This window comes from Penaeus vannamei, chromosome 12 (genome assembly GCF_042767895.1).
Source record: "Penaeus vannamei isolate JL-2024 chromosome 12, ASM4276789v1, whole genome shotgun sequence".
Classification (NCBI taxonomy): Eukaryota; Metazoa; Arthropoda; class Malacostraca; order Decapoda; family Penaeidae; genus Penaeus; species Penaeus vannamei.
Window position 1 is genome coordinate 42,339,387 of NC_091560.1, and position 21,825 is coordinate 42,361,211.

At 40.2% G+C, this 21,825-nt stretch overlaps 1 protein-coding gene across 2 annotated transcripts in view; it reads right to left on the bottom strand.

Moving 5' to 3' along the window:
• Positions 1-475: 475 nt before the first annotated feature.
• LOC113829503 (protein takeout) overlaps positions 476-21,825 on the bottom strand; it is a 47,753-nt gene continuing 26,403 nt past the window's right edge. Inside the window, exons 2-7 of one of the 2 annotated variants that reach the window (XM_070128310.1) lie at positions 12,812-12,907; positions 7,609-7,756; positions 5,926-6,059; positions 3,322-3,474; positions 2,014-2,190; positions 476-1,932 (exon numbers count right to left, since the gene is read on the bottom strand). In XM_070128310.1, coding sequence (XP_069984411.1) covers positions 2,036-2,190; positions 3,322-3,474; positions 5,926-6,059; positions 7,609-7,756; positions 12,812-12,907 — 686 coding nt within the window. In that variant the 3' untranslated portion in view covers positions 476-1,932; positions 2,014-2,035. Of the gene's footprint in view, positions 2,191-3,321; positions 3,475-5,925; positions 6,060-7,608; positions 7,757-12,811; positions 12,908-21,825 lie in introns of both variants that reach the window. The other variant, XM_070128308.1, reaches the window with a different exon arrangement.

Here is a 21,825-nt window from a genome sequence, read left to right on the forward strand (position 1 = left end):
CACCATCTGACTTTCACCTCTTTCTGTTCATGAAGTAAAGCGAGGAGTCTACAACTGCATAAAATGAAGAGAGAAATGTGTCTGTTTTGGCAGGACTAATTGTACATTTCATTCCTCTACACTAGACCTCTCGGTGGCCGGACAGGGACTAAATATATAATTAATTAAATATATAATTTATTAACTATATGATTTATTATATATATATATATATATATATATATATATATATATATCAAATATATACTTTATTAAATGTTTAATGTACTAAATATATAATTTAGTGCATTTTACAGTGGAAGAAAGTTGAGCATAATTAGGTTCAAGTTATCGTTGATGTGGTCCTCTGACACAATTTAGGTTTCACATGTGTAAAAATTAATTGCCCTGCTCTACACCCCACCCATGAGAAGTGAGGGAAAATCTTCCATGAGCACCCCTCATAGTTAAAATACAGGTCACAAAAACACCAACATTGTCGAAAATTATTTTATTTGTACAGCAACAATATTCTAACATATAATATATCTACGACAAGGTCCTTTACACACACATATATATAGTATGCACTCATTTTCGTCGGAAAAATATGTATGATGCGCGGTTACATGCCCATAGACTGATCACGCATTTATGCATTCACGCCTTTAAATCTTTTTGTGTTTCTGTTCTTTACTTTCACATCATATTGCTAATCTTGCATACAACCGTTCATGCAAAACCATTCGTCTTAGCTCTTTCATGTACTATAATGCACAAGTAGAGTCATGTTTTCTTTCATTCACAAGAACTGTGTGTTCATCTTTCATTTACTCAAAATGCACTTCTTTTGAATGTCATAAGAGCATCATTTCTTTCAGACTGACATGGAACGTTTTAACGTTTAGCTCACGCATAAAAAAGATATGAATTCGTCAACAGATCTGGAAATGTAATTTTCTTTTTTTTTTTAGTGGTTATTTTTACACCCTTATAATCATACTCTGCCAGTGGATGTGACGATTACTATTAGAAAAAGTTATGTATGATATTTATAGTACATTTAAATGTGAATAAATTACTCAGTTCGGTTAGAAATGGGAGATAAATGCTTACAAACTTGAGCAAAGCGATTGTGTATCATTAATTTTTTTTCTAAAGCCATCGAGCAGTCAGAACAAGGAAAGTCAATTCATCAGGCGTAAAATTTTGTATTTGTTTTAACACAATTTTTGAAAAACCTTTCTTTATTGAAGTGGAAGAACATTCAGCTATCACAGTCATTCATCAGTCTGTTTTTTATTGATTTTATTTCCGTAGGTAGATTTTTGTAACAAAACAACGGACCTTAACTACTCATCTACGTTTTAACTACTTGTTTGTCATAAGAAAGGTTGATGCATGAACAACACAGTTCTGAATACTGTATGGAATCGGTGTATGATATATTTGCGTGCATGTGTGTAACTATACATATAGATTTACATACGTATATCTACACACACATACTTATGATCATGATGTTTAAAAATACATCCGCTGTCTTCATACTTAAAGCGTGGTAGAAGCGCCTATGGAAGGATAGGTGAGTCTACCTTTCGTGACAGTCTTTTGAAAAGGATGTAATAGGATTCTTGCCATGGACGTCGAGGGCGAGTAAGACACAGAGTCTCCCTTCCTTCTCCTTGTCCTTCCTTCCTTTCTTTTCCCTTCTTTCTCCTTGTCCTTCCTTTCTTTTCCCTTCTTTCTCCTTACCCTTTCGTCCTCTTCTTTCCCTTCCTTTCTACCTTCCTTTCTCTCCTCTTCCTCTTTCTCTCCTCTTCTTTCCTTCCCCTTCAGTCTTCTCCTTACCCCCAGAAAGTCTCATCGTGGTGTCCCCTTTCTCCTTCCTCTCCCTCTTCCTCTCCCTCTTCCCTTCCCTCCCTCTTCCTTCTCTCTCTTCCCTCTTCCTTCCTCTCGCACCAAAAGCTCTCTCAGTTCGTTCTTCCCTTCCCTCTTCCCTTCCCTCCCTCTTCCCTCTCTTCCCCCTTCCTTCCTCTCGCACCCAAAAGCTCTCTCAGTTCGTGATGAGGAAGGAGCTGACGGGGAGCTGGGAGAGCGCGTCGTTCATCACTCTCTGGATGAGGACGTTGAGCTGACGTGACACTTCGGGCTTGACGTCGCGAAGGACCTCTTGGCTGTTCTGGTTCAGGAAGTGGTTCACGGTCTCACCTGCGGACGGGGGAAGAAGGGGGGTTAGTGGGTGATGGTGGTGGGGGAGTGATGATGTGGGTGATGATGGTGGGGGAGTGATGATGGTAAGTGGCCTGGTGTAGAGATATGATGATGATGAAGGGATGGGGGTTGGGGAGGAGAGGGAGGGATGGGAAGGAGAGGGGGTGAAGGAATGGGGAAGGAGGGGAGGGGGTTGGGAAGGAGAGGGATGGGGATTGGGGAGGAGAGGGGGTGAAGGAATGGGAAGAGAGGGATGGGGGGTGGTGATGGTGATGATGGTGATGATGATGATGATGGTGATAATAACGTTGTCGATGATGAATGAAAAGGATGATGAGATAATAATGATGATATCGATGCTGCTGATAATGAAGATGATAATGACTGAAGAAAAAAATGACGTAAAGCTAAAGATAATGAAAAAGAGTGGTTAGATAATGGATAGAGAGCGAGCAGAGATGGAGAGACAGATAGAAAGAAAGAGAGAGCGAGAGAGAGTGAAAAAGAGATAGATATAGATAGTGAAAAAGATAGATAGACATATACAGATGCTAATAATACCGATGATGAAAAAAGTAAAATACAAAGGTAATAATGATAAAAAGGGAATTGTTGCAAAGATACCGATGCTGATGATGTTGACAGAGGAAAAACGCCATTGTGTGGGACCCTTCCGAAAGAGAGGTCTAATGAAAGAGAGAAAAAAAAAGACAAAGCATAAAACAGGCTACTGTTGACTGGAAGATGCTAAGAGAACCGTCATTCTCACGATTTGTTGATGGGAACGAAATATATATATATATATATATATATATATATATATATATATATATATATATATATATATATATATATATATATATTATATATATATATATATATATATATATATATTTATATAAGAAAGAAAGAACGATAAACACAGGGAAAATAAATAAACCAAACGCATACCCAGAGTTAGAAAGAAAGACACAGAGGAAAATAAATAACCACGAAATATATTTAAAAACAAGGAAAGACAACTAAAAAAAAAAAAAAAAAAAAAAAAAACATTTAAAACAAAGAAAGATAGAGAGATAAACACACACAAAAATACCCCCCCACCCCTCCCCCCCCCCCCCAACATACCCAGCAGAGGATCGCCATTGAAGAGGTTGCTGAGGTGGAGCGAAATGTCCCGGATGTCGAAGTTGATGCGAGTGTCGGATACCCGGAGCCGCTCCTGGCCGTCCGGTCCCTGCTGCACGCTGAGCTTCCCCACTCCGGAGGCGTCGATGTTGTCTGGAGTGGAGGTGGAGTGGGGGTTAGGTGTTTGTGAGGAGGGTGGAGGGAGGGAGGGGAGGGAGGGGGAGGGGAGGGGGGTGGGGGGGAGGTTGGTGGAGTGGGGGGTGGGGGGAGTGGGGGTTGGTGTTTGTGAGGAGGGAGGGAGGTGGAGGGGAGGATGTGGAGTGGGAGTTAGGGTTGGTGAGGAGGGAGGAGGTGGAGGGATGGGAGGGAGGTGGAGGGGGTTGGTGGAGGGGAGGGAGGTGGAAGGGGGGTTAGGGTTTCTGAGGAGGGAGGAGTGGGGGTTGGTGAGGATGGTGGAGGGGAGGGAGGGAGGGAGGTGGAGGGAGGGAGGTGGAGGGGAGGATGGTGGAGTGGGGGTTGGTGTTTGTGAGGATGGTGGAGGGGGGGTTGGTGGAGTGGGAGTTAGGGTTTGTGAGGATGGTGGAGTGGGGGTTGGTGTTTGTGAGGATGGTGGAGGGGGGGTTGGTGGAGTGGGAGTTAGGGTTTGTGAGGATGGTGGAGTGGGGGTTTGTGAAGATGTCGTGGAAGCGTCGATGTTGTCTGGAGTGGAGGCGGAGTGGGGGTTAGGGTTTGTGAGGATGGAGGAGGTGGAGGGAGGGAGGTGGAGGGGGGGAGGTGGAGTGGGGGTTTGTGAGGATGGTGGAGTGGGGGTTGGTGTTTGTGAGGAGGGAGGAATGGGGGAGGGAGGTGGAGGATGGGAGGGAGGTGGAGTGGGGGGGTTGGTGGAGGGGAGGGAGGTGGAATGGGAGTTAGGGTTTGTGAGGATGGTGGAGTGGGGGAGGGAGGTGGAGGATGGGAGAGAGGTGGAGGGGAGGATGGTGGAGTGGGGGTTAGGGTTTGTGAGGATGGTGGAGTGGGGGAGGGAGGTGGAGGATGGGAGAGAGGTGGAGGGGAGGATGGTGGAGTGGGGGTTAGGGTTTGTGAGGATGGTGGAGTGGGGGTTTGTGAGGATGTCGTGGAGGCGTCGATGTTGTCTGGAGTGGAGGCGGAGGGGGAGTTAGGTGTTTGTGAGGATGGTGGAGGTGGAGGATGGGAGGGAGGTGGAGGGGAGGACGTGGAGTGGGGGGTTGGTGGAGTGGGAGTTAGGGTTTGTGAGGATGGAGGAGGGAGGGAGGGAGGTGGAGGGGAGGATGGTGGAGTGGGAGTTAGGGTTTGTGAGGAGGGAGGGAGGTGGAAGGGGGGTTGGTGGAGGGAGGGAGGTGGAGGGGAGGATGGTGGAGTGGGGGTTAGGGTTTGTGAGGATGTAGAGTGGGGGTTGGTGCTTAGAGTTGAAGTGGAGTGGGAGTTAGGGTTTGTGAGGATGGTGGAGTGGGGAGGGAGGGAGGGAGGGAGGTGGAGGGGGGGTTGGTGTTTGTGAGGATGGAGGAGGGAGTTAGGGTTTGTGAGGATGTCGTGGAGGAGGAGGGAGGTGGGGTGGGGGTTGGTGGAGGGGGGGAGGTGGAGGGGGGGTTTGTGAGGATGACGTGGCGGAGGGAGGGAGGTGGAGGGGAGGATGGTGGAGAGGGAGTTGGTGTTTGTGAGGATGGTGGCTGTGAGGATGGTGGAGGGAGGGAGGGAGGTGGAGGCGTCGATGTTGTCTGGAGTGGAGGTGGAGTGGGCGTTAGGGTTGGTGAGGATGGTGGAGGAGGAGGGAGGGAGGTGGAGGGGAGGACGTGGAGTGGGGGTTGGTGTTTGTGAGGATGTGGAGTGGGGGTTAGGGTTTGTGAGGATGTCATGGTGTGGGAGTTGTGAGGATGGTGGAGTGGGAGTTTGTGTTTGTTATGATGTGGAGTGGGAGTTAGGGTTTGTAAGGATGTCGTGGAAGGAAGGGTGTGGAGTGGGAGTTGTTTTTTGTGAGGATGTGGAGTGGGAGTTTGTGTTTGTTATGATATCAAATAATCGATAAAAAACATTAGATTATAAAACTTGTCGTCTTGAAGATCAAAATAAGGCTTCTGAATGATTATGAAGTTACGTTCAATGACAAACAATTATGGAACTTATTATAACCTAACAAATGATCCCTATACTTGATTTGACATGAATCTAAACCACTCCATGACAAAAAATCAAAAAATAATAATTTCTCGAATATGATACAAAAAATAATAACAATAAACAGCATAAAAAGAATAAAATAGAATATCATATTAACAAAGACAATGAATAACAAAAACAAAGAGAAAATTACACAAACAACGATAATGAATAATAAAAGAAAAAAGAATATTACAATTACAATGACAATGATTTCATAAAAAAAAAAACAAGAAAGACAATAACAATCACAATCAATAATAAAAAAGACAAAAAAAATCACAATAAGAATAACAACACATAATAATCTCAAAAAAATATATATATATAAAATAACAACACATAATAATCTACAAAAAAACACATAATAATCTAAAAAAATAAATAAATAAATAAAATATTAATAATAAAACAAAATGAAAAACTCACAGAGGTTAGTCCAGAAGGTCCCGGATCCGGTCACGGGGAAGACGATGACCTGGCCCTTGAGGTCATAGAGTCCGGCCACGCGGAGTTCTGGCACCATCAGACCCACGGACAGTGTCAGTGCCTGCGGGTCGGCGCTGCGGAGAAGGGGGGGGGGGTTGTTAGTGGTGCGAGGAGGGAAGGAGGGGAGGGAGAGGGAGCGCAGGGAGGTGGGTGTGGAGGGAATGGGACGGGGGTGGAGGGAGAGGGAGGGGGAGGTGGAGGGGGGTTGGGGGAGGGAGGGATTGGGGAGGGAATGGGAGGGGGTGGAGGGAGGGATTGGGGAGATGGAGGGGGAGATGGAGGGATTGGGGAGGGAATGGGAGGGGTGGAGGGAATGGGAGGGGGGTTGGGGTGGAGGGATTGGGGAGGGAGGTGGAGGGAAGGAGGGGAGGGAGGTTGGGAAAGAGAGGGATGGGGGTTGGGAGGGGGTAGGAGGGGAGGATAGGAAAGGATGGGGGTTGGGAAAGAGAGGGATGGAGGTTGGGGAGGAGAAGGATGGGGAGGGTGGTGGAGGGATGGGGCGGGGGGTGGAGGGAGGGGAGGTGGAGGGGTGGGGGATGGGGCGGGGAGGCAGGAAAATTTAAGGATGGGAGGAATAAGAGGAGGGGAAGTGGAAGAATGGAAGAGAGGGGGAAGAGGATGATGAGATGAAGAGGAAACAGAAAGATAGTGGTTTAGATAATGGATGGAGAGAGAAAGAGATAGATAGGTAGACAGATAGACAGAGAGAAAAAGAGATAGATAGATAGATAGACAGAGATATATACAGATAGATAGACAGAGAGATATATAGATAGATAAAGAGAGAGAGAGAAAGAAAGAAAGTGAGAGACAGACAGACATACAAACAAACATATTAAGAAAGAAAGAGAAAGTGCCAGAGAAACAACTAAATTACAAAACACAACCATGAACATAGAAAATGAAATAATAAAAGAGATTGACACCCAACGTGACTGCAACATCTTTAAAGTCAAACACAAACACATTAATAACTTCAACAGCTGCTTAGAAACCTTCCTGCAATTGCTATAATATCCGACAGAGGTTATTAACATCTTGAAAAAAACACGAGCTTATCAAAATTACTTTGACAAATATCCATTGTTTGCAAAGTGACTTGCATAATTCTGTAACAGTCATGGTAATAAGTGAATTATGTTTTTCATCAGTTGTAGTTCCTGGCATTGTTATCACTGCATCATCATTATTGTGATTGTTGTTATTATTATCATTATTATCATTTTTGTTTTTATCATTATTATCCTTTTTATTATTATCATTACTGTCACTTTTATTATTATCATTATTATCATTTTTATCATTATCATTATTATTATTTTCATTATCATCATTATTATCGTCTTTATTATTATCAATATAATCATTTATATTATTATCATTATTATCATCGTAATTATTATCATTGTTATTATTATTACTATTATCATTATTATTATTATTATTTTAATTATTATTTCTATTGTTATTATTATTACTATCATCTTTATTGTTATTATCATCACTATCATTATCATTGTTAAAATCATCACTATTATTATCATTATTATTATTACTATTATCATCATTGCTATCATCACAACACACACATCCTTATCAATTACTTATAAACACCAAACTTACTTCACATAAGACGTGGTGTAGTTGGAGAGACCTTGCACTTTCACTTGCATGAACTTGGCTTGCACGTTGACAGCTCCGTCTCCCTGGCGAAAGACAATGTTGTTGATCTGCATTGGTTCCAGGACAGGGAGGCCAAGCTCGGGGATACCTGGGGAATGGGAAGGGGGGGATGAGTACAGGCGTAGGGGGGGAGGGGGAGGGGGTTGAGTACAGGTGTAGGGGGGGAGGGGGAGGGGGTTGAGTACAGGTGTAGGGGGGGAGGGGGAGGGGGTTGAGTACAGGTGTAGGGGGGGGAGGGGGTTGAGTACAGGTGTAGGGGGGGGAGGGGGTTGAGTACAGTTGTAGGGGAGGTTGAGTACAGGTGTAGGGGGGGGAGGGGGTTGAGTACAGGTGTAGGGGAGGTTGAGTACAGGTGTAGGGGGGGGGAGGGGGTTGGGGTACAGGTGTAGGGGGGGGAGGGGGGGGTACAGGTGTAGAGGGGGTTGAGTACAGGTGTAGGGGGGGAGGGGGAGGGGGTTGAGTACAGGTGTAGGGGGGGGAGGGGGTTGAGTACAGGTGTAGGGGGGGGAGGGGGTTGAGTACAGTTGTAGGGGAGGTTGAGTACAGGTGTAGGGGGGGGAGGGGGTTGAGTACAGGTGTAGGGGAGGTTGAGTACAGGTGTAGGGGGGGGGAGGGGGTTGGGGTACAGGTGTAGGGGGGGGAGGGGGGGGTACAGGTGTAGAGGGGGTTGAGTACAGGTGTAGGGGGGGGGGAGGGGGTTGAGTACAGGTGTAGGGGGGGAGGGGGTTGAGTACAGGTGTAGGGGGGGGAGGGGGTTGAGTACAGGTGTAGGGGGGGAGGGGGTTGAGTACAGGTGTAGGGGGGTGGAGGGGGTTGAGTACAGGTGTAGGGGGGGTTGAGTACAGGTGTAGGTGGGGGGGGAGGGGGTTGGGGTACAGGTGTAGAGGGGGTTGAGTACAGGTGTAGGGGGGGGGAGGGGGTTGGGGTACAGGTGTAGAGGGGGTTGAGTACAGGTGTAGGGGGGTGGAGGGGGTTAGAGTACAGGTGTGTGGATGCTGGATTTGTGATTTTGATTTTGTCTCTGTTTTTTTTTCTGGTTCTGGGTCTTTTTGTCCTTTGTTCTTTCTTTCTCTTTCTCTTTCTGTCTATCTGTCTGTCTGTCTCTCTCTCTCTCTCTATCTCTTTCTCTCTCTCTCTCTCTCTCTCTCTCTCTCTCTCTCTCTCTCTCTCTCTCTCTCTCTCTCTCTCTCTCTCTCTCTCTCTCTGTCTGTCTGTCTGTCTGTATATATATATATATATATATATATATATATATATATATATATATATATATATATATATATTACTCCTGTAGGTATGATTCGCTCTTATATGTGAAAGATTTGATAAAAGATATAGTGGAAAAAAAACACTAGACTGAATCAATAGTTTTCTTTGCAAGTTTTAAAATGCGAATAGCAATACGTAGAAACAGACATATGTTGTTGTCTTTTGACATATGTACATATAAGTATATACAAGTGTGCATATATGTGTAAATCAGAAATGAAAGAAAAAATAGAGAAACTGCTTGCAAAATGCCTTCACATCCTCCCTTTCCCATGACACAAGACATTCCAGCAAAACACAGCATTGCATGAGATTCGAAAATGAATTCTCACAAGCACGATCCCTCGTTACAAGGACCACGAGCCGCGCGCGTGTGTGCTGCGAAAATAGGAGAAAAAGGAGAGAGAGAGAGAAAAAAAATAAATAAAAGCAAGCATTGGGAAATTTCGTCCAAATATGACCTTCTTTTGAGGTCAGGAGCGCTTGCATTTCACCCCCGAGGTCAGAAACGCGTGTCATAACCTGTTTACACTTATACCAACACGAGCGAAAGAAATTGCGAATATTCGTTATACAAAAGTCCGAGAAATGAACAACAACGTGACTATTCGCAATCACACAGACGTTCGATTTTGTATTTTGTTCAACGGAGTCACTAAAAAAAAAATAAATAAATAAATAAAAAATAAAAAAAACGAAGAAATATGAACATCAGAAAATAACATTCGGACATAATTATCTGAAATTTTAACATTATCATCTCGCGACCAACGAAGTCCGTGACATCAGAAAGTCGAGTCTCACAAAATCATTATATAGAAATTATTATATAGAAATGATATAGAAATTATTGAGGTCTTTGGAGATCTAAAAACAGTAATTTAGGCATATCTAACCACTTTCCTGAAAATAATAATGATAAAGATAATTATTATATAGATATTATTATATAGAAATTATTATATAGAAATTATTATATAGAAATGATGTAGAACTTATTGTGGTCTTTGAAGATCTAAAAACAGTAATTTACTCATATCTAACCCCTTTCCTGAAAATAATAATGATAAAGATAATTATTGTATAGAAATTATTATATAGAAATTATGTAGAAGTGATATATAAATTATTGAGGACTGTGGAGATCTAAAAACAGTAATTTAGGCATATCTAACCACTTTCCTGAAAATAATAATGATATAGATAATTATTATATAGAAATTATTATATAGAAATTATATAGAAGTGATATAGAAATTATTAAGGACTAGGGAGATCTAAAAACAGTAATTTAGACATATCAAACCCCTTTTTTTTAAAGATAGCAAAAAATGGCCAGATATAAATAGATGGAACTTATCTTGATGTGAAAGGCATATCTTTTTAGTGTGATTTAGGAATAAAAAGAAATTTAGCTATTAATGAAGTGTCTCTGTTTTTGAGAATAGTGACAGAAAAGGTCATAGGTGATGATTTTAGAGACAAGGTTCACAGAATGGCATTGAGGTCACACGTAAATTTTCTTAATATTTTTCAAGTAATTTTTTTTTCAGAGTATTTTTCGAGTATTTTTTTCCTGAATATTTTTCGAGTAATTTTTTAGATTTTTTTCGCGTATTTTTCTGAATATTTTTCGAGTATTTTTTTCTGAATGATTTTTCGTGTATTTTTTCTGAATATTTCTCGTGTATTTTTTTATCTGAATATTATTCACATTTCGCATATCTATAGAAAGGTCTTGTTTTGGTTGATATATATTGTAGATGATTTGTCAGTTTACATTAATTTCATTTTTCATAATCTTTTTCATTCTCACTTTTATGATTATCATTGATTTTTAAATTGCTCATTATCATTTTCATCATAATTTTCATTATCGTTATCATTTCTATCATAATTTTCATTATCATTATTATTTTTATCATTATCATTATCACTATTATTTGCATTAACATTATTAGCATTATCATAATCGCGATCATCATTATTACCATTATTTTAATTATCATAATTACTATCATTATCATCAAAACCATTACCATTATCCTAATCATTATTTAATCGCCATCATCATCATTATCATCATCACTATCATCACTATCCATACTCTCGTTACCATTATTACTATTACTCTTTATTATATTTTCTCATATTTCTTTTTTGTCGTAACTGTTTACCAATGTTGAATGTTATGGCTGCTTAACATTGCCTTAAAACATTTAATATTCTTACTAGAATACTCTTAGTATTCTATAGAAGTCAAATTCTATCTCGATTTTCTTGAGACAATCTTCAAAAATCTTCGTCACTAATATATACGTTTCTTTTATGTTTTCAAGTTGTGATATATATGTTTTTTTTGTTTTTTTTCCTTTTTTTAACTTTTCCCTTTTACCCCTTTTCCGTCTTTGCCGTACATGTTTTCTTCTTCTCCTCTTCCTCCTCCTTCTTCATTTCCTTCTTCTACTTCTTCTTCTCCTTCTTCTTCTTCTTCCTCTTCTTCTCCTTCTTTTTCTTCTTCTTCCTCCTCCTTCTCTTCTTCTTCTTCCCTCTTCTTCTTCTTCTTCCTTCTCCCTCTCCCTCCTCTTCTTCTTCTTCTTCCTCCTCTTCTTCTTCTTCTTCTTCTTCTTCTCCCTCTCCCTCCTCTTCTTCTTCTTCTCCTTCTTCTTCTTCTTCTTCTTCCTCTCCTTCTCCTTCTTCCTCTTCTCCTTCTTCTAACTCTTCCTCTTCTTCTTCGTCTCCTTCTTCTTCCTCTTCCTCTTCTTCTTCTTCTTCTTCTTCTTCTTCTTCTTCTTCTTCTTCTTCTTCTTTTTCTTCTTCTCCTTCTTCTTCTTCCTCTTCTCCTTCTTCTTCTTCTTCTTCTTCTCCTTCTCCTTTCTCTTCTTCTTCTTCTTCTTCTTCTTTTTCTTCCTGATTGTTCTGTTTGTTTTATTCTCCTTCTCGGAAGCGTCAATTGAACATGCAACATCTGTTAGCAAGTATACAACATCCGGGTTCTAAAGCTTACATCTACATCTATCTGATTATTTCTGTTCAATCACGATCTATTTTTTTTTTTTTTTATGATTCTTTTTTCTTCTTTTTCTTTTTTTTCCTTTTTTTTTTTTGTGTGTGTGGGGGGAGGGGGGGAGGGGGAGGGGGTGTTGCAGATCATACCCTTTGCATGATTGTTCATGAACATCGAGGACGATTTCATCATGAATTGGGACCTTATATATATATATATATATATATATATATATATATATATATATATATATATATATATATATATACACATATACATATATACATATATATATATATATATATATGTGTGTGTGTGTGTGTGTGTGCGCGTGTGTGTGTGTGCGCGTGTGTGTGTGTCTGTGTGTGTGTGGGCATGTGTGTGTGTGTGTGTGTGTGTGTGTGTGTGTGTGTGTGTGTGTGTGTGTGTGTGTGTGTGTGTGTGTGTATGTATGTATGTATGTATGTATGTATGTATGTATGTATGTATGTATGTATGCATGCATGTATGCATATATATTTAAAGTGTATAGTTTTTCCTACGTAAGGTTAACGAGTTGCTCCCAAGGTCCATTAAGAGAAAAAGAAGTCAGAACCGTTAAAAGCATTAAATAAAAACGATAGAGGAATAAGAAAGATGAAGAAGAAAAAAAAGTACAGTTATGAACACTGAAAAAGAGAGAACAGTTAAGAACACAATATTACAAAACAAAACGCAATTGATTATCACGCAAAAAAATAAATAAATAGATAAAAATCAACACACAACACAACAAACCCTAAAAAAAATGAAATAAGTATAAGTAACACAAACAAAGCAGAACAATAGACTCCAGAACTCATCAGAAACAAAAGAGCATCAGCCTACCTGTCTTGGTGCGTGGCCTTAGATCCTCCATGATCTGTTTGAGACAAGTGTTAAGAGCATTCTTGTTGTCGACGCTGCATTTCCTCAACTGCGATGCTGTGGAGGGAAAAAAAGAAGGCGTTAGTGAACTGACGACTTTGATATTTACAAAAATAGGCTGTATTTATTTATATATACATGGATTTATAGCTATATGTCTATCTATCTGTGTATCTACGGCCGCCATTTTTTCAGTCTCTTATTATTTCTCTGTTTGTCTGTCTGACTGTCCGTCTGTATATCTGTCTGTCTGTATGAGGAAAAATAACCACTCTTTCTAAACCCTTTGGTATAAGTCGAACATAAACATAAAAGAAATCCAATATTCTTATAAACAAACCAACATGAACTAGACAGCAATCCTAAGATTATCGGTACTTATCATCTTTTTATCACATGGTTATCTTTTTTTATATCTATTTTTTTTTTGTGTGGATTATTTGCGTTAAATAGTAGAATGCATCTCATTTTCCAATTCCTTTTACTGTTGTTTTTTTCCTATTCTTTTTCCGGAGAAAGTTTGGTAGCTGCCACGTCATCTTCAAAGAATACTATGGAAAAAATAATGATTTCCATGAAAGTGAGAGGACGAGGTAGTGGTGTTGGAGGAGGAGGAGGAGGAGGAGGAAAAGAAGAAGGAGGAGGAGGAGGACGAGGAGAAGGAAAAAAGGAAGAAGGAGGAGGAGAAGAAGAAGAAAAAGAGAAAGAGAAGAAAGAAAATAGTAAAAATGAGAAAAAATGAGAAGAAGAAGAATGAATAAATGAAAACAAGAAGGCCAAAGAAGAAAAGAGAGAGAAGGGGAGGACAGATTCCGATATCCAGTCTAGTTTAAGAAAAAGAGATTGGAGGAAATGACAGGCGAAGAAAGAGAAAGATCTGTCTTCAGGAAACCGCCAAGGAAATTCCAGTTACATTATCACTTGCAAACAGATGGCGTTGTTTTTCCTTGACAATAGACACGTTCGAAAAGATGGATAGATAGATAGAGAGAGAGAGATGGGGGGATAAGGAGAGAGAGAGAGGAGATAGAGTGAGAGAGAGAGAGAGAGAGAGAGAGAGAGAGAGAGAGAGAGAGAGAGAGAGAGAGAGAGAGAGAGAGAGAGAGAGAGAGAGAGAGAGAGAGAGAGAGAGGGAGAGGGAGGGAGAGAGGGAGGGAGGGAGGGGGGGAGGGAGAGAAAGAGGGAGCGAGGAAGAGAGAGAAAGAGAGAGAGAGAGAGAGAGAGAGAGAGAGAGAGAGAGAGAGAGAGAGAAAGGAACGGAGAGAGAGAGAAAGGGAGATACTATGCAACTGAGTCAGTGAGATAGGGAGATAAATAGATAGAGAAAAAGAGACAGAAAAAAGAGAAAGGTGATGCATAATCATACAACTATTTTTGACAAAAAGTGAAAACGATTTTTTTTTTCTTTTTTTACAAAAGTAGAAATCAGTTCCCCGCTTTCTACCGGAAGTATGAATCACTCATATGCAATGGCCTCCGAGGTAATAAACCCTAATATCAGCTGGTAAAACACTAATGACTCCAGCTCGCACCGTGACATGGATAACGAATTCACCAGGTCCTGAAGGCCGTGTGCATATAAAAGCGAAAGTCACCCTCAAAGATTTCACTTATGCCCGTTTTCTTTTTTAACGCATTGCGTACGTTTTCTTTGATGACCGCTTTCTTTTCTTTCCCGTTACCTTCCCTTTTTTCTTTTCCTTTCCGCTTTCTTTCATTCTTTTTGGTTTTCTTCCATTTTTCTTTTCCATTCCGTATTCTTTCATCTTTTTTCCATTTTCTTCAGCGCCCCTGAACTACTAACAAAGATATCTTCATGAATTTAAGAATTATATAGTATCCCATGCAAGTTTACCGATGAGTATTTTCTGATGACATTCTTCTAGGAAAATTTATATAATTTCTTACGGCCTTCCTAGATTGCTATGATTCTGAAAATAAATACTTGATTCAAAATAGCCTGACCGTTTTAGATTACTATAATTCTGGAAATAAATGTTTAATTCAAAATAGCCTGACCGTTTTATACTAACCTTCCCTGTTATATTTAGCGGAGATAGCGTGGGTTCGTAGCCTTGACCACGGCGAAATTATATAACAATGCATTAAATAATATCATGTGAAAATTATATAACAATGCATTAAATAATATCATGTGAAAATTATATAACAATGCATTAAATAATATCATGTGAAATAAAAATAATTAAAAGTGCACAGCGTGTGATTCTGTCCGTGGAATAATAGTTGAATATGGCAAAAATTCAAATGCAGAGGCGGTTAAAAATTAACGGTCAAGTAGCGGTTTATAAAGTAACTTTTTATGTGTATAGCTGTTTTTAATACGCTTGAAAACGCTCAGAAGGATTATAATTTTCTGTCGAGATGGATTAGAGGTAAATATATATACGCTATATTTCATGTCTTTATATACATTGTAATATGAATCATATACCAAATCCTGCCATTTTTTCGTTTTTTTTTTTACGTTGTTCTTTTGTTTTCATGTTTTACTTCGCAATGTCAACCTTGCAAATAAATAAATAAATAAATAAATAAATGAATAAATAATAAAAATAATGATATAAAAATGATAATAAATAAATAAATGAATAAAAAAATAAAAAAATAATTCTAAAAAGCCACAGGTCGTATTAAAACCGATCACTTTCTCCCATACACAAAAAAAGCCTCCCCCCCCAAAAAAAAAAAAAAAAAAAAAAGAAAAACGAAAAAAAAACGACCATTTCTCCTCAACCCCCCACTCCCCCCTTCGGTGTCGCTCGCCAAAACGATTATGATCTTCCTTCAATTAGCCAACTCGTAGAACTCGTAGACTTTCTATTCGTTTTGCTCAGTCCAGGGAGTGAGGAAAAGGGCCGCTGGCTTTGTGACTTCTTGGAACACTTAAGTTGTTACGGGATGCAAAGCAGGATATGGTCTTTACGTACAGAATATATATTCATAGATAGATAGATAGATAGATAGCTAGATAGATAGATAGATAGATAGATAGATAGATAGATAGATAGATAGATAGATAGATAGATAGATAGATATAGATATAGATAGATGGATTAATTGGTAGATATAGATATATGTACATAGATATAGATATATACATATATATGTGTATACATATATATACACATACATATATGTATATGTATATATAAATCAATGTACACACACACACATATGCATACATCCATATATGCATACACACATATATACACATGCATACATATATGTACATAATGGCATATGTATGTATGTATGGGTATATGTACACACACACACACACACACACACACACACACACACACACACACACACACATATATATATATATATATATATATATATATATATATATATATATATATATATATATATATATATATATATATACGTACATCCATCCATCAGTTATGCTTAGCACTGTTATCATTTCATCTTCATCATCAACATCTATTTTCATTTATTCAGAAACCGTCGATGCTATTCTACACGTTTTCTCACAAGAAATGAATGGTTGCCAATTTCCCTTTTTTTCTCTATTTTTCTTCACCACAATAGTCTATCTTTTTTCCTTATCGCGAAAGAGAACAGTGAAAGTCTTTGCCATTTTCACTTTCTTCAAAGTCATGCTTTCTATTGTCAAAGACACTGCTGGACACTTCATGACAACGAGGCATGTCATGAGGTCAAGAACATTGTGAATGGCTGTTTTTTTAGTGTATAGAGTGGAATGTCATGTGTGATATTGTCAAGCGTGAGGTCATTCTGGAAGTCATGTGTTTTCTCTCTTTCTGTCTGTCTGTTTGTCTGTCTGTCTGTCTGTCTGTCTGTCTCTCTCTCTCTCTCTCTCTCTCTCTCTCTCTCTCTCTCTCTCTCTCTCTCTCTCTCTCTCTCTCTCTCTCTCTCTCTCTCTCTCTCTCTCCCTCCCTCTCTCTCTCTTTCTGGCTGTCTCTCTGTCTCTCTCTCTCTCTTTCTGGCTCTCCCTCTCTCTCTCTCTCTCTCTCTCTCTCTCTCTCTCTCTCTCTCTCTCTCTCTCTCTCTCTCTCTCTCTCTCTCTCTCTCTCTCTCTCTCTCTCTCCCCCTCCCTCCCTCCCTCCCCCCTCCCTCCCTCCCTCCCTCCCTCCCTCCTCCCCCTCCCTCCCTCCCTCCCTCCCTCCCTCTCATTCTCCCTCCCTCCCTCCCTCTCATTCTCCCTCTCTCTCTCCCTCTCTTATAATCTATTTCCACGTCTCTGAAATAAGATACAAAATGCAAAGAAACTTTCCTGCTTTTACCGAAAGCTGAGCCTCATTGTGTACGAACATACGCGCATATGCAAATATAACTGCAAACATATGTACTCATACTAATGCTTACACTGGCATTCGGGCACAGTTCATGGGCGTGGGGCATTGTGCGTTGCAATATTCATGCCAAATTAATTAAAACCTTTAATAAAACTGTACTAAAGATGTACATTACGTGGATATTTCTTAAGTAGAAGTTGGAAGTACGAGATAAAATACTAAAATAAAAAAGGGAAATGTGACAAAATATGAAAATAAAAATGGAAATACAGGAAAATTACTAAAATAGAAAACGGAAATACAAGACAAAAACATTTCAAATAGAAAATGGAAATAGAAGACGAATAACCAAAACAAAAAATAGAAATACAATACAAAAACACACAAAAAAGAACAAAAAGATATATAACAAAAATAAACCATTGTCAGGAACAACTTTTTCTTTACGACGCGAGAAGAAGAAAAAAAATTCCCGGATGGAGCTTTACACAAGGAAGAAAAATAAAGAGGAAAAACAACTTAAGAAAGAGGGAGAGAAAAAAAACTATGCTGACTGGACGAAAGAGAGAGAGAGAGAAAAAAAAAAGTTAGTGAAAAAAAATCTTATCCGAAGATAAAACCAGTTTTACGAAAAGGTCATTCAAGACTTTTTTTTTTTTTTTAAAGAAGAAAGAGGAAAAACGTGTTTTTTTTTACCTTCTTTTTTCATCTTCTGAGACGAGGAAGAAGAAGAAGAAGAAGAAGCGAGGGACAAATTAAACTCGGAAGTTAATGTTCATTATTTTTTTTCTTTATGTGAATTTCTGGAAACATTATGAAAATATTACCATGAACCAAAAGTTCTGTACAATACACATAAAAAAATGAAGAAAAAAAACACTAAATAGCTATGACGGAAAAAAAATTGTTAGTAGTAAAAAAAAGTTCAAAATAAACTTAGTCTGAAAAGTCACATATAAAAGAAAAGATATTCAGAAACCACAACTCATGTAATCAAATTAGACGTGATATCAACAACAATAATAACACAAATATATATATATAAGATATGGGCCTATTATGAACAACAACAAAATAACACCACCAACGACAATAATAACAAAAAGATTTATATATAAAAATAGGCCTATTATGAAGACGAAGAGTTAGTCCTATGAAGATCCAAGGTGAGTGTCTTCGAAGGAGTCTGGGAAATTCCAAGATGCCCTACAGATACCCTCTAAAAAAGACTCCCAGTTTTCTTTGACTTTTTTTTACAATTTTCCGTTTTCTTTTCCTCTTCTTGGAAAACTGTTAAGGCGTATCTTGCAAATGGTGATTTATTTTTTTCTTAATTATTTACCCTTTTTAGCTCCATTGTCCTTCGTCCTGTAAGGATAATCTAATTTTTTTTTCTTGTTTTTCTCTCTCTCTCTTATTTCCCCGAATTGTGTTGCCAAGTGTGTACTAAAATGACAAAAAGTTGAATGATAAAAGTTTTTTATTTTCGCGTTACCGGATCTACTTGTCGGTTGCGCGAATTGCAAGCTTAGTTGAACAGATCTTGAACATGAGTTGAATAAATCTAATAAATCTCTTCCTTAGAATATATATTTAAATACTTGTCAATTTCATTTCCTTTGAGGATTTTACATTTTATATAGTGGTATTCGGTATAAAACAACAATTAAACATACAGAATAATTTAAACAGAAAAACATAACGTAATGTTTGTATGGTAGAGAGAAGAATATAAAGGTAGAAGAGATACAGTGAATATTTTACTTAAACAGCATAAAAAAAAAATATTCGTGCATTAGTCAACCTCCCACACAAAACCCAGAAAAAAAAATGTAAACAAACGTCACTCGTGATAGACTGCTTTTAATTCTCTTCCTCCCACTCTGTCTCTTCCACATTCTCTCATTCTCTCCTCCTCATGCACTTCTCCCTCCTCCTTCTCCTCACTTTCACCCTCATATACTCCACGTTCCCACACGGTCATGTCATCTCCCCCCCCCCTCCCCTCTCTCTCTTCTACCCTATCCGACCCCCTCTCTTCCACTCCATCCTTGCCCTTCCCATCTTTTCTACCTCTGCCCCTCTCTCACTCCATTCTATCCCCTCCCCTTCCCTTCTCCCACTCCATCCAACTCCCCTCCCCCTTCCCCCTCCCCCACTCCATCCTACCATCCCTCCCTTTCCCCTCTCCCACACCCACTTCATCCCTCCCTCCCTTCCCCCTCTCTCCCACTCCACCTCCTTCCCCTCCCTCCCCTTCCCCTCCCCCACTCCACCGTACCCCTCCCTTTCCCCCTCCCTTTCCCCTTCCCCCTCCCCCACTCCACCCTACCCTCTCTCCCTCTCCCACACCATCCAACCCTCCCCTTTCCCTCCCCCACTCCACCCTACCCTCCCCCTCCCTCTCCCCCCTGCCATGTGCCTGTTACCTTCGTCCTTCTGCCACCGAGTGCGTTTGGCTTGTGTCAAAGGAAAAGAAAGTAGGCTAAAACAGGGCCAAGCTAAGTACTGGTTTGGCAGACCGTGGCCTTGACAGGGAGGGGGAGGGGGGGGGTTGGGGGCGGGGGCAGGGGGCGGGGAGGGGGGGTGTTGGTCTGCTGCTTCTACTTTTGCGAATGTCTGATGCTGATTCTGGGGTGTTTCCTGTGTTTTTTGTTTGTTTGTTTGTTTGTTTGTTGTTCGTTTTATTATTCTTTCTTTTCCCTTTTCTTTTCTTGGAAGACTTTTTAATTTTTTGTTGTCTCCTGTTCGCTTTGTTCCTCTTTATTTTTTCCTTTTTCTTTTATTTTCTTGGAAGACTGTTAAGACCATTTTTTTTAACTTTTGTTGTCTGCTGTTCGCTTTGTTCCTCAGTATTTTTTTTCCTTTTTCTTTTCTTGGAAGACTGTTCAGACCGTCTTTATTTATTTATTTATTTTTTTTTTTTTACTTTTTCTGTCTGCTGTTGCTTGTTCCTGTGTTTTTGTGTCTTCCGCTTCTCCCATATGCGTCTTCCTGCTGTTATTTACTTATCCTTCTGCTACTGCGTTCTTCTGCTTCTTTTTCTACGTCTTTCATTACCGACCACTTTTTTTTCTCTGTCTCCTACTTCTGCTTTTTCGTCTACTTCCCTTCTTCCCTACCACTTTTTTTTCTCTGTCTCCCACTTCTTCTGTTTCCTCGTCTACGTCCCTTATTCCCAACCACTTTTTTCTCTGTCTCCCACTTCTTCTGTTTCTTCGTCTACGTCCCTTATTCCCGACCACTTTTTTCTCTGTCTCCCACTTCTTCTGTTTCTTCCTCTACGTTCCTTATTCCCAACCACTTTTTTCTCTGTCTCCTACTTCTTCTGCGTCTCCTTCGTCTAAATCCACGTTTCCTCATATTTTTTTATCTATTTTTCTTTTCTTTTCTTAGTCGTCTCTCGTCCTCTCCACTCACCCCTTTATCTCCCTTTTCAGTGGTTCTGTGGTTGACAAGGAGAAGGGGGGAGGGGGGAAGGGGGAGGGGGAGGGGGAGAGGGAAGGGGGGAGGGAGAGGGAGGGGGGAGGGGTTAAGGGGGAGGGGGAGGGGTTAAGGGGAGGGGGAAGGGTAAAGGGGGAGGGGGAGAGGGGAGGGGGAGGGGGGAGAGGGGAGGGGGAGGGGGCAGGAGGAAGGGGTTAAGGGGGAGGGAGAGGTAAAGGGGGGAGGGGGAGGGGGAGAGTGGATGGGGAGGGGGAGGGGAGGGGGGAGGAAGAAGGGGTTAAGGGGGGAGGGGGAGAGGTAGGGGGGGAGGGGAGGGGGAGGCGGGAGGGGAGGGGGAGGGGGGAGGGGGAGGAAGAAGGGGTTAAGGGGGAGGGGGAGGGGTAAAGGGGGGAGGGAGGGGGTCATAGGTTATCTGGTGGCCTGCTGGCTCCTGACCTGTCTCTCCGAAAGCCATTGACAAGTGGACGACCTTCGCACACTTTTGTAATTCCATTTTCATTGTGTTCGTTATTTGGATTCAGTTGTGATCATCATTTCGTGTTCGTTGTTTTGCATTCGTCATATCATGCTCGTTATTTCGTGTTCGCTATTTTGTGTTCGTTATGTAGTGTTTGTCATGTTGCGTTCGTTATTTTGTGTTCGTTATTTTGTGTTCGTTATTTTGTGTTCGTTATTTTGTGGTCGTTGTGTTCGTTACTTCGTGTTTGTCTTCGTTATTTCATCTCGACGCGTTTCCCTTCATTGCTATCACGAATAGTTTCGTTGTTTTTATTAATCATAAAGATCACCAATGTAATTTTTCCTACTAAATACCTTCATCAACAACAAACCATAAACAACAAAACAATAAACTCCACGTAGTGAAGGAGTTTCTTAATGCTCTAGCCAATATATCTTGTTTCCAGACCACCGCTATGTTCATCCTTCACCACTTCCTTATATGGGCATTGCGAAGCCACGCCCTGAACATGTCTAAGAATGGCTACAGTTTGAGAATTTGAATTTTAAAATATGCACTGCCGTTCTTGACCGTTGAGATAATAGCAACGCGATGAAATTAAGGAATAACTGTGGTTTTGTTAATGTCATTATTATCATTATCCGCATCATAATAATCATCTTCATTATTAACAATATTCGTATTATTATAATGATCTTTATTATCGTTATTCGCATCATTATAATCATTTTCATTATCAGGATTCGCATAATTATCATCATCTT